Source organism: Balaenoptera musculus, chromosome 11 (genome assembly GCF_009873245.2).
Source record: "Balaenoptera musculus isolate JJ_BM4_2016_0621 chromosome 11, mBalMus1.pri.v3, whole genome shotgun sequence".
In the NCBI taxonomy this organism is placed as follows: Eukaryota; Metazoa; Chordata; class Mammalia; order Artiodactyla; family Balaenopteridae; genus Balaenoptera; species Balaenoptera musculus.
In genome coordinates, this window is record NC_045795.1 from 20,997,120 (window position 1) to 21,009,326 (window position 12,207).

Sequence of the window (12,207 nt, forward strand, 5' to 3'; positions counted from 1 at the left end):
ACTCAGAGGCTCTGGGGAGAAGAGGCTGAGAGGAAGGAAAGAGGGAGGCCACTAGATCTTACAGCATTTTCTTGACCAGATTAAGGTGCCAGAACTGGGAGTTGGGGTCCACTAAGTAGACATGTAGGGATTTTTAAGCAAAAAGTGACAAGATCAGATTTGTATTTGAGAAAATTCATTCTCCTAGCACTCAGGTGGGTCCACTGGAGGAACTGTTTTTTGTTGGTCTTGATCATCGTCCCAATTAAAAGGCAAAGAACAAATGGGTGGTGAAGGGTTTTTGCCACACATATAATACAGGGTTGATGTCTTTAATTTCTAAAAAGTTCATACGTTTTGATTAAAAAAAAAAAAAAAAAAAAAAAGAGCTCCAGAATCTATCTAGAAAAAAAAGGCAATTAGCTTGAAAAATTCACTTCTGGAATATATTAAAATATATAAACATGAAAAATGACCAGCCTCATTATATAAATGCATTGTGAAGTAATAATTTGGTCAACGTCATCCATTCCATTAGTGATGATGAGGAATAATAGCCCTCAATGCTGGCAGGAATTAGGTGAGAAGGACATTTCAGTTGATGGTGTGATAGGCTTGATATTTCAGGAAGAAACTTTGACAATATGTTCATACCATTTGACCTGATGACAATATTTCTGGGAATTCATCAGAAAGTTTATCAGGAAACTATCAAAGATGTGGACAAAGACTTGTGTATAAAGCACACTATTTATAATAGGCAAAAAACTCAAGATGTCCCACAATCTTGGGAATTATAGGAACCTTCAATATGATATTGTGTAGCTATTAACAATGTTTCAAATTATATTTACAAAAGTATCAACAATTCTGCCAGAGGCTGTCATTATTTGCTGACATTATGAGTGATTTCTACTTTCAAAAATATACATATTTTTTAATTTTCCATAATGATAAGGGGTTTAACCCAAAACAAGAAATTGCAGGCCTCGTGAATTGCTTTTAGGGAAGCAGCTTTGGCAGAGAGACAACTTTGGGGCCCTGAAAACTGAATCACGCAAATGTATTCCTAGCCTATCTTTAATTTTCAACTCACATAAATAATAATAGAATAACAACTTTCTCTCTTCTAAGTCCCTATTATATGCTAAGCACTTAACATGCTTAATCTCATTTAATCCTTGCAACACCACTCCAAAGAAGGTATTATTAACAATACTCCCATTTTAGAGATAAAAGAACTGAGGCTTCCAGAGGTGAATTAACGGCCCAAGGCCTTACATTTTCTTTTAGTGTTTTCTTGAATCCTTTTTCTTTTTTGCCCTGTCCCCTTCTGTTTAGCCCAGGTCATCAATGCATATCCTGATTTCTCAGCTGAAGACCACAAATCCACAGACCCTTCTCCTCTCCGGAAAACTTTATTTTTTCCCCAAAGTAAATACATCAGGGACCTGGGGGCAGGCTTTCCTGAGAGCACTTCCCCCTTCCTTCTCCTTTAACTTTTGCCCCTGGGGCCACAACCAGCTTTCTCATTTGGTAGCAGAAGCTTGTTGGTGCCTTTTCCTCCAACATCAGAGGTCAGTATCTGGGATTACTCTCACCCCCTGAGAGAGCCAGCAGCCAGGAGGCATTTTCTCTCCCCCTGGCTCCTTCCTCCCTAGTCCTAGGCGCTCTACTCTTCAAGCCCTTTAGCTCTCTTCAGCTCCCCTTTCTCGTTCCATCTGCTCCCAATCTTTCTTCCTTTCTCCTCCAACTTATTCCCCTGGTCTCCATCTCTACCTCCATCACAGTATCTTTACTATCATTGCTAAAAGCAAATGCCAAATTATTGTATTTGAAAGAAGAGGTTTTTTAGGGCAGTGGTTCCAAGGTTTGTCTATTTATATGAAACCCATTAATGGGTACTATGCCTCACAATTCCCTTCTCCTAAGTCTCTCTTGGGGGTTTAGGGCCCATTTTGTTGTTTTATACAGACAAGATTGACCAGACTTAGGGTGGTCGGTGAGAGCGTGCTGAGGGCCGCCTGGACTGAAAGTCTGCCCTGTGCGGGGAGGTGAGGATGAAGCTTCAGGTGCAAATGACTCTTTCCAAGTTGGAAAGAAGTGCTGGGAGGACGCGGGAGAACAGTGTCTCAACAACCCATAGCTATCTCCTATCCGTTCATCTCTCTCCTAGGCTGAAGCTCCTGACAAACTCGAGAGTCCGCCAGCATCTTGCTGCCCACAAAGGTTGGAGATGGCAGTCTTTCCAAACTCCTGTCTCCCCGGGTGTCTGCTCGTCTTCATTCTCCTCCAGGTGCCCGAGCTGGATTCTGGTAGGTCTCCCCTGTCTCTCTCTCTCTCTCCCTCTCTCTCTCTCTCTCTCTGTCTCTCTGGCCTACAAGGTTGAAATTCCTCAGTAATTGTAAACAATCCATTCGGCAGGATCCTGGTCTGTATCAGTCCTCAACTCCCACCTCCGCATTCTGTCTGATCCTCCTGGTTTTTTGGCAGCTCCCTTTGACGTGATTGGACCCCCGGAGCCCATCCTGGCGGTGGTGGGTGAAGATGCCGAGCTGCCCTGTCACCTCTCCCGCAACGTGAGCGCCGAGCGCATGGAGTTGCGGTGGTTCCGAGAGAAGGTCTCTCCCGCAGTGTTCGTGCGCCGGGAAGGGCGAGAGCAGCCCGGAGAGCAGATGGCCGAGTACCGGGGGAGAGTGACGCTGGTGGAGGACCGCATCGCGGAGGGGCGCGTCTCTGTGAGGATACAGGACGTCAAGGCCTCTGATGATGGGGAGTACCGATGCTTTTTCAGGCAGGACGAAAACTACGAAGAGGCCACCGTGCATCTGAAGGTGGTGGGTGAGTAGACCCGTTTTGACTTTCTCCGGTGACTCCATGAGGGATATATTTTCCTATGGATCTGTTACTTTGGAAGCCATCGGATTCATTCCCCAAATCCCTTTTAGGTTGGAAGAGGTTGGCAGGCCTAGAGTAGGAGATGGGTAGGAAGGGGGTTTGAGTTGAGCGTGGAGAGGGAGCAGCGGAATTATCTTTCTGGGCGGAGCTTTATTTCAATGATGTCCTGCCTTTCTCAATTATAGCATAAGCATTTCCCCATGTTATTAATTAAATAAGTGTAAGATGTGATGACTGTATAACATTCTCTTCTATTAATAGACCATAATTTGCTTGATCAAAGCCCAGAATTAAGCATTTCAGTTGTGTCTATTTTTCACTATTACATTAAGGATGTGGTGAGCAACCTCAATGCATACTTTGACGCTGCTTTATGGATTAGTACCCAAAGACCAATTTCCTAAAATCATGGAGCATGGCTGCTTGTTAAGGGTCTTGATCTACCTACAAAAGTTTTTGTTTTTGTTTCCTTCTTCCTTTCAAGCCAAATTTCAGAGTAAAACAACAAGGAAAATGGTATACACTCAGGAGGAAAGTATGCATTGAGGTCTGACTTTCCCACTTGGCATCAAACAAATCTCTTTCTGAGCTATATTCCCTACTGTAAAACTGGGGAAGCACCACCTCTCAAACAAGGTTTTGCAGAAATGAAATAAAATGAGACAATATATGAGAAACTGCTTTGTCAATTCTAAAAGCATTATGTACTTGTAAGATATTATTACTGTGCCTCGGACTGCCCTACAACGTATAATATACAAGTATATTGCTTTTCATGTATGTAGTCAAATAAAGATAAAGTTTGAAAAATACCTGGGTGAAATCTGGGTCCCTGCCTCATAATAGAGTGCCCCACGTGGCAGCATCATATATAACTCATATTTCCTTTTTAGGGAAGTATCTTAAAGGTTGGTTATAAAGCCCTAGAGATTTGATAGCATAAAGCTGTCATTGTTACCTTTTCTGAGTGATAGACACCTTTGAGAATCTGCTGAGGGTGGTGGCCCTTTTCATGAAAAGAATACACATTTTCACGTACATGCACAACTTGGGATATGGATTTAAACCAATAGTTGTGGATATGTGTTTAAGAACTCTTCTCTGAAGCTTGCTGTTTTTCTGTACTTTGTGGAATTGTAAGAAAATAATTAGGCTGGACAGAAAGGAAAAACAGCTTCATGTTGATTTATGTCAGAATTTAATTGGGGGGTGGGGGTAGATGAGGTTGAAATCATTTAAGAAAATTCCTGAATCAGTATCACAGGTAAGTGAAACTTAAATTGTCAGCTACAGTCTCAGTGCAAAGAACCTCCAATCCCCCTTCTCCTCAAGGATACTCCTTCTCTGTTCATCCTTACATTCTCAATCCTAGCCCTTTTCCTACCCAAAGCCTTCTCATGATACTTCCAACCACAGAGCTCTCTCGCATCTCTGGAGCTCCCAGCCTAGACTCACTAACCTACCCCTAAGCCATTGGGCTTGCTGTTCCCGCTGACTGGACAAGCACCCCATGTCTGTCCATCAAACTCCTGCCCACAATTCCAACACTAAATCCCAACACAGCACCCCTTTCTGATAAGATGTATTCTTTTATTGATACCTCTGTTTCCTTGTGTAATAAAATATGGAGATGAGTCCCTCTCATCCCCAGTTCCCTGGGGTTTCTCTTTCTCAAACTATGTAGTCCTGTGGTTATAAGGCTCCCAGAGGATGTCCGCTAAAAGAGTAAGTTGCCTTCTTTCTCCATAGCTCTGGGCTCTGATCCTCACATCCACATGGAAGTTCAAGAGAGTGGAGACATCTGGCTGGAGTGTACCTCAGTAGGATGGTACCCAGAGCCCCAGGTACAGTGGCGAACTCCCAAGGGAGAGGAGTTTCCATCCGTGTCAGAGTCCAGGAACCCTGATGAAGAAGGTCTGTTCACCGTGGCAGCTTCAGTGATCATCAGGGACACCTCCATGAAGAATGTATCCTGCTGTATCCGGAACCTCCTTCTCGGCCAAGAGAAAGAAGTAGAGATTTCTATACCAGGTCAATGAAATCAGTGCTAGGTTCCTTTTTGACACAGCTTCAGGGGCACATCACATGGGACCCCTGCCCGGCTGTAACCTCATGGCAGACTTGTCTATTTTCCTCACCTTAAGCTTTCCCCCACCTAAACTCTTGCCCACCGAGCCCCACCAGCCTCACTAGAAGAGTAGAGATTCTGAAGGTATAAATTTTACCTAGATCTCATACAAATTCCAGACTTTCTATCTTGGGAGATATATCTTGGTAGAGAAGCTTTGGGGGGGGTCTTATGGATCTAACTAAATTAGTTCTCCTGTTTCCACCCTTGCCTCCCCTTCCTCCCCATTCCATGTTAGAGCTCTGTCTAAGTTTCCAGGGTCCTCAGGGAAGCAAATCTTCTCATTATTCCCTACACACTATCTCTGGTTCAGGCAGGAAATTTTCCTTATTCTTTGGTCATTGAGTCCCATTCTGTTGCACTCAGATGTGCCATTTCCCCTTCCTTATTTACTTCCCTCAACCCCTTGGCTCCCATCCTGCATTGATAGCTAAGGAGAAATTTCCATGAAAACAGGAATTGGTCCATTATATTCTTTATCTCACAGGTCCTGTCCCCAAATGACTCTTGTTCATCTTCATTCCTCTCTTTCTCTGCTCTCTGTTACCTAAGACTAAATTTATCTGAAAAGCTCACAGTGGCATTGGAGGGACTATTTTGCCATGGGAGGAATGTGAGAGGCCCAGGTCATCCTCTCTTCCACCCCCTTTTGGAATCAGGAGAGGAGCTGGACTTGCTCTGAGTTTCTCAACAAATGTCCTTCTTGGGGATTTTGTTTTAGCTCCCTTCTTCCCAAGGCTGACTCCCTGGATGGTGGCTGTGGCTGTGGTCTTGATGGTCCTAGGACTTCTCACAGTTGGGTCCATATTTTTCACTTGGAGACTATACAAGGAAAGATCCAGACAGAGGAGGCATGAATTCAGCTCTAAAGGTAAGTCATAGAATCCCAGTCTTCTTTTTGGGAGTGCTTCCAAGTGGGATTGGATCCAAGTCCTTTAGGATGACTGCCAATGGGAAGATAATTGATTCTAGAATTCTGAAAGTCAGAGGGGATTATAAGGCTCCTGAAGTCAGTGGCACCCAATATGAAGAATAACAGAGGTTTGGGGTACAAGACGAGTCAAAACCAATTCTAACTGAGAGAATAGACCTGATGTTTATTCACTACTCACCTTCAGACTCTATCCTTACTTTTAACTTGGTTTCCCAGTAACGACTAAAGATCTGATCCCAAGCCAGTAGGAACTTCCTGCATATTTCTTAGAAAACAAAACATAATCCTTGTTCTTCATTTATTGATAATGCTTCAACAATCAGGTAGTCATGAAGTAAACAGTTACTCCTTTGTGTGTTTCTTACACCTGTTTTGTCCCCTCCCTCATGCCCACTCTAGAAGGTCACTAAGGTACTTCTGTTTGTTTTCCAGAGAAACTCCTGGAAGAGCTCAGTAAGTTCTATCATCTTCTAATTATTTCATCCACAAGGTTTTCTCTCTCTTATTATAAAACATGTCAATAACACTGTTTCCCCCCTCCCCCCTTGCAGAATGGAAAAAGGCCACATTGCATGCAGGTCAGTGACTCTAAATATCTCAAGGGCTCCAAGGATCTACCTTGCAGGGATTCAAAGTCCTACAGTACTTGGAAATAAAAACCACTAACATATTTTAGTGATGAGGATATAGAGGGGATAGACGATGGCAAATGGCCTCAACATTTTCCTTGAGGCACACAGAGGGCCCTTGGAAGATGGCTAGAAGACAAGTCTCCTCTGACAGGGTCCCATGGGGCACTGGGGACAGTCAGTTCATACATCACCCTGTGGCTGTGGATGGAAGAGGGGACTAGAGGCAGCTGAGCAGGCAGGTAGCTCTCTTCCTGAGGGGACCTGTCAACTGCTAGAGCAGTGTCCCACTTCTTTGGAGAAGAAAGGATAGTTCTTTCAACCTTTACCATTCACTGATGTTCAGACTCACTTTCTCTCTGTCTCTAGTTGATGTGACTCTGGATCCAGATACCGCCCACCCCCACCTCTTTCTGTATGAGAATTCAAAATCTGTCCGATTGGAAGATTCACGTCAGAAACTGCCTGAGAAACCAGAGAGATTTGACTCCTGGCCTTGTGTGTTGGGTCGTGAGGCCTTCACCTCGGGGAGACATTACTGGGAGGTGGAGGTCGGAGACAGGACTGACTGGGCAATCGGGGTGTGTAGGGAGAACGTGATGAAGAAAGGATTTGACCCCATGACTCCCGAGAATGGGTTCTGGGCTGTGGAGTTGTATGGAAATGGGTACTGGGCGCTCACCCCCCTGCGGACCCCTCTCCCATTGGCGGGACCCCCCCGCCGAGTTGGGATCTTCCTGGACTGTGAATCAGGAGACATCTGCTTCTACAACATGACTGATGGATCCCATATCTATACTTTCTCTAATGCCTCTTTCTCAGGCCCCCTCCGGCCCTTCTTCTGCCTGTGGTCCTGTGGTAAAAAGCCCCTGACCATCTGCCCAATCACTGATGGGCTTGAGGGAGTCACAGTAGTTGCTGATCCCAAGGACCTTTCTAAGGACATCCCACTCTCGCCCATGGGGCAGGACTCTGCCTCTGGGGATACAGACACCCTCCATTCTAAACTGATCCCTCCCCAGCCCAGCCAACGGGTACCTTAAGGAATACCCCAGCTCAACCGTTTCCCTTCGCTCTTACCCCCTTCTCTATCATCCCCTGGGGCTTCATCTGCCAGCTGTACCCGGCCCCTGTTTCTTCTGTTGGGTAGGGATTAATTACTCTTGAGAAGGTTGTGTTGCTGCTGATAGAGTGTGGGGTGCAGGACCTTCCTAATCTGTTTCCTTTTCTGTTTCAATATTCAGGGGGCGGAGAGGTGACTCAAACTACTTCTCACTTTCTCCTGGCCCTTGAGGCCAAAGCCTATAGGAAGGCACTTGAAGCTCAGGGATCGAGATGGGCTTAGGCTGGCCTAGGGTTGTGACAGAAACATCTTGGTGTCCAGAATAGGAATATGTAGAGGAACAGGTTTTAGGCCAGCAGAAAACCCAAAGGATCCTGGGAAGGGAAGATCTGAGGCTGAAATCCCATAAAGGAACTTGGAGGGGAAGTCATGATAGAAGAAAGTGAGGTGAACCCAGGCCAGTGATGGACATCTGGCCTGCCCCTAGAGTTTTAGGGCCTATATGTCAAATTTTTTAAGTCATGTCCTCTGGGGTGGATCTGAGCAATTGGCGAGGAGAGTAAAGAAGAGATGAAATGAGCAGGGCTAAGGGATCAGACAGAACGTTTGATAGAGGAGAGAATTTTAGATAAAATTCAAAGGTTGTGTTCACAGCCATGCCTCGGCCCTGTTCCCCTCTCTGCACCCGCGTTTCTCCCTTGCCTGGGGCTCATCTCAACCTCACTTTGTTGACTCCACAAGTCTCACGTTCTCTTCTTCTTCTTGATCTAGAATCTCTCCATTTCAGAGGCTTTTCCAGGCATCATCGTTCAGTAATATCACCACTTTATCAGCCATTGTCTCAGCCTCAACCCAACATTTGGTTTAAAGCCTCCACCATACCTTTAATTAGCTTCGACCACCACCCACTTCCACACCGCACCACCAATCGCACTCTCCCCACCCAGCTTTCCTACACGCTGCTTCTCCTCAGGGTCCCTGAAGGCTGCATCATTGTGCTCAGCACAGCTGGATTGATCGCAGTTGCCTGTATTTGCATTTTCCTGTATACGTGTGTCTTGTCTTGCCAATAGACTGCAAATTTATCTAGGCTCCCAGCTTTCATTTCCACTGGGTTTTCCAGTTTCCAGGATAGATGTCGCCCATGGTCTTAACCTAATAAATAAGTCTGTCTGATTGCTGAAAACAGCATCTGCACCTTCCTTTCTTTATCCCAACAAGTGGAACTGAAACAAAAACAGAGGAAAGAAACCTGTGTGGGTATGCAGTGAGCCAAAGCAGTGTGGTTCTGTTTATCCAAGACCCATCCCCAGACCTGATGGCAGTGGGCTCACCAGGGAAGGGGCTATTGTCCCAGGATGGTCCAGCTACTTACAATAAGGCCACAGTGCCAATGGCTACCTACCCTTAGCCTCTGGAGGAAATGTTGGGGAAATTTTAGTGGTGATGCCTCATAATTGGAAAAACAAACAAACTTGGGTGATCTTTAAACCGCTGTTCCAGAGGAAAGGCCCTTTGGATTCCTACTTTGAAGGCCCTGATAGTTCAGTGAGATGCCCACTTTTCCCTATGTTGCCCCAAGCAAGGATCAGGAATAGTCCCCCTCACAGAGGGTCTGACCTTAATGCAAATCAAGCAGCTCTGTTGCCCAAAGGGACAGACTGTGAGTCTCCAAAGGTTCACCGAGTGGTGGGAGATCACCTCCTAAGTATGCCTCTTGCTGAGAAATTATTAAAATCAGAGCTCTACTCATCAGACGAGAACTCCAAATTATGTTCTTACTAACATATTATTTCCATTATTGTACCACATTATATTTCTCATGATTAAGCTAAAAACCAACTTTTATAAGTTTTCAGTCTACCTGCTACCCTCATAGAGGACTATGACAAATTAAAACCAAGCATTCTCTCTTAGGTGGAAATTCTGAACACCAGACAGGTCTATTATCATCACATTCAGGATACTTTAAGTGAAATATGACAAGGACAACAATATTCCACCACTCACTTTTCGTCATTGTCGGCTCCACTTAGGTTTTGGTTATGATTTTGGTGTCCCCCTACTGACTTGGGACCTACATAACAATATCTAGATAATCATATGTTCATGGATGTATTGCTAGATTATTTTTAAGTGAATCCACATCCAGGCTTATGAATCAGACCACAGAGGTCTTACTTTGGGAAGGGGTCAAGAAGAAAATGTAATAGATGAGAAGCGACTGTCAACATTAACTCCAACTGCCTCCTTTCACAGATGAGGAAATTGAAGGTAAGAGGAATGAAATGATTTGATTAAAGGCACATAGTATGTGCCCATGCCAGGACCTGAAAGCAGGGGTCCTTGCTATCTGTCCAAGACATCTTCCACTGAGCAAACCACAGTTGAATAGGAGGATAGATTAAGTTCATCTGGGGACTGGAGCTTCAGAAAATTGTTTAGAGGAATTACAAAGGTGGAACTGAGGGCTGGTACCTGGAGAACCAGATAAAAAGGGCTCCTCCCTCCATTATTTCATGGACCCCCAGCACCCAAGGTCCTCCTCTCCTTGCCCCTTCTTCAAACCCTACTCACCCCACTCTACACTGTACTCCTGGGAGAAGAACATCATTTACCCCTGCTTTAAAAGTATTCATTTGTGTTCAAATTGTACTTTTAGAAAGTAAAAAAGTTCAAAAAACAAAGTCCAAACTTCTTTAAAAATACTTGAGAACCTCAAGCAGTTGTTTTGCTAGTTTAATGTACAATGTGTATCCTGAAATGTATATGTAAAATCTCACTCCGAATAGATGGGACTGCCACAGGAACCCTTCTCTGAGAGTAGATAGAGAAATCGTCATAGGTTTTAATTAGTTCTGCGACTTCCCTCCCCTTCCTATTTCCTCATGATCTTCAAGGAAAATGGTTACCAAACACAGTACTGAGCTGGTAGTAGATTCTTAGGAAACATCTGTGTTCACCCCCCCTCCCAGGTTTTTAGCCTCTTTACATGAGGCACCCTGAGGGAGAACTTATCTGATGAGCCTTGAGGCTTTCTTTCCAGCTGGCACCAGCTACCAGTGCCTGGAAGAAATTAACAGTCTTGGTCGTTCTGGCTTTATTTTCATATCTTCCAAAAGAGAAGAAAGGTGGCCTTGCTGGTGCTTTGCCAAAGCCCGTCTTAATCACCTGAAGCAGAATCGGTGATACTGTCATTTTAGAAGCACCAAAAAGGCCTCTCTTCCACCACTGCAAATAATTAATTGTAGTATTTCCAAGGCCTGATTTTCTTTTTTAACCAGAAACAAAAACCTCTCACCCCACAGCTAAAGATCAGCCCCAAAATGCAAATGCTACTGTAATGATAGTAATAGACTTCATTTCACACACCAAATGCCAACTCTGGTCATCACATGTTTGAAAGGGCCTGCCTCTCTTTAACAGAGATTCTGTGAGATAGTTGAGCTCAGACATTCAAATTAAGAGAAAAATAACTGTACAACTTCTATCATCCCTTATCAACAACAGCTCTTCCGCGCCATCTCTCTGCATATCCCAATTCATCTGTCCCTTCTGCCTCCAGACCCACTCAGGTCTCCTCAAAACTTCTCAAAACCTGAGTCCACTCCCAACTACACGCACATTTACTCTCATTTTAAAATTTAAAATGGAAATAGCCTTTTTCCTTGAATACATATGGAAGTTCATTTTAAAAAATAAAAATGATCAAAATCTCATCACTCAAATATAACCGATGTCAAAATTTGGGTTTATCCTCTCCTTAAAAAAACAAAACAAAACTATATCTCCATGGTTTAGTTCTAAGGACCTAAACTAAATTCTCTTTGAGGAGTGTTCCATACCAATTAGAAACTCTTTGTGGTACAGATCTGGTAGCTTTGCTGGACATAAACAGAGATTTAGGAAAGCCATAAGAATTAATGGAAGATAAAGCGATACACTTGTAGAAAGTGAAAGGCAGAACTGGTCTCAGTTTGATGCCTCCTTCTGAGAACAGTATAACATCCATACAGAAAAGTCCACAAATCCTCAGTGTACAGCTAGATAATTCGGAACAAGAAGCAAGACACCCGGACACCCTTACACCGGTCCCCAGCGTAACCCCAGCGGGGAGATTTACAACAGAAAGGACAGGAGGGAGGAGTGAGCTAGCACCCGAGAGGGCTGGGCCTCGGCGAGCACCAAACTGAATAAATAGCCTAAAACCTCCCGGAGCAGGTGTCAATTTAAGTAAGGCAACTTCAGCAACGTGGGTGCCATTATTTGAACAAGAATTCTGTCGAGAATGGAGAAAAAGTTCCCTTACTCTTGGGTACCCAGGCCTGCGCCGCCACGCCCGCGGCAGCCAGGAATCGAATCCGCTTTCATGCAGAAGAAGCCCCCCGGGGGCCCCGGCAACCTGGCACTTATTCCGCACTTCCATCCAGGGTCGGCGTCCAGGGCAGTTCGCAAACTTGTGGTTTCGCTTTTTAACCGAAGAATTTCCAAATCCTCAGGAAAAAAAAAAAAAAAAAGTTGACTAGCGTTCAGGTAAACACGGAAATGAAATTCGAGCGGGGCGTTTGCGCAGTTA

The 12,207-nt window shown here is 44.6% G+C and overlaps 1 protein-coding gene across 1 annotated transcript in view; it reads left to right on the plus strand.

Moving 5' to 3' along the window:
* The window catches only part of BTN1A1 (butyrophilin subfamily 1 member A1), a 30,452-nt gene extending 20,792 nt beyond the window's left edge, over window positions 1-9,660 (plus strand). Inside the window, exons 2-8 of the mRNA XM_036869543.1 lie at window positions 2,156-2,294; window positions 2,473-2,820; window positions 4,627-4,908; window positions 5,727-5,876; window positions 6,372-6,392; window positions 6,491-6,517; window positions 6,938-9,660. Of these exons, the coding sequence (XP_036725438.1) occupies window positions 2,216-2,294; window positions 2,473-2,820; window positions 4,627-4,908; window positions 5,727-5,876; window positions 6,372-6,392; window positions 6,491-6,517; window positions 6,938-7,611 (1,581 nt within the window). The 5' untranslated portion in view covers window positions 2,156-2,215 and the 3' untranslated portion in view covers window positions 7,612-9,660. The remainder of the gene's footprint in view (window positions 1-2,155; window positions 2,295-2,472; window positions 2,821-4,626; window positions 4,909-5,726; window positions 5,877-6,371; window positions 6,393-6,490; window positions 6,518-6,937) is intronic.
* Window positions 9,661-12,207: the final 2,547 nt, after the last annotated feature.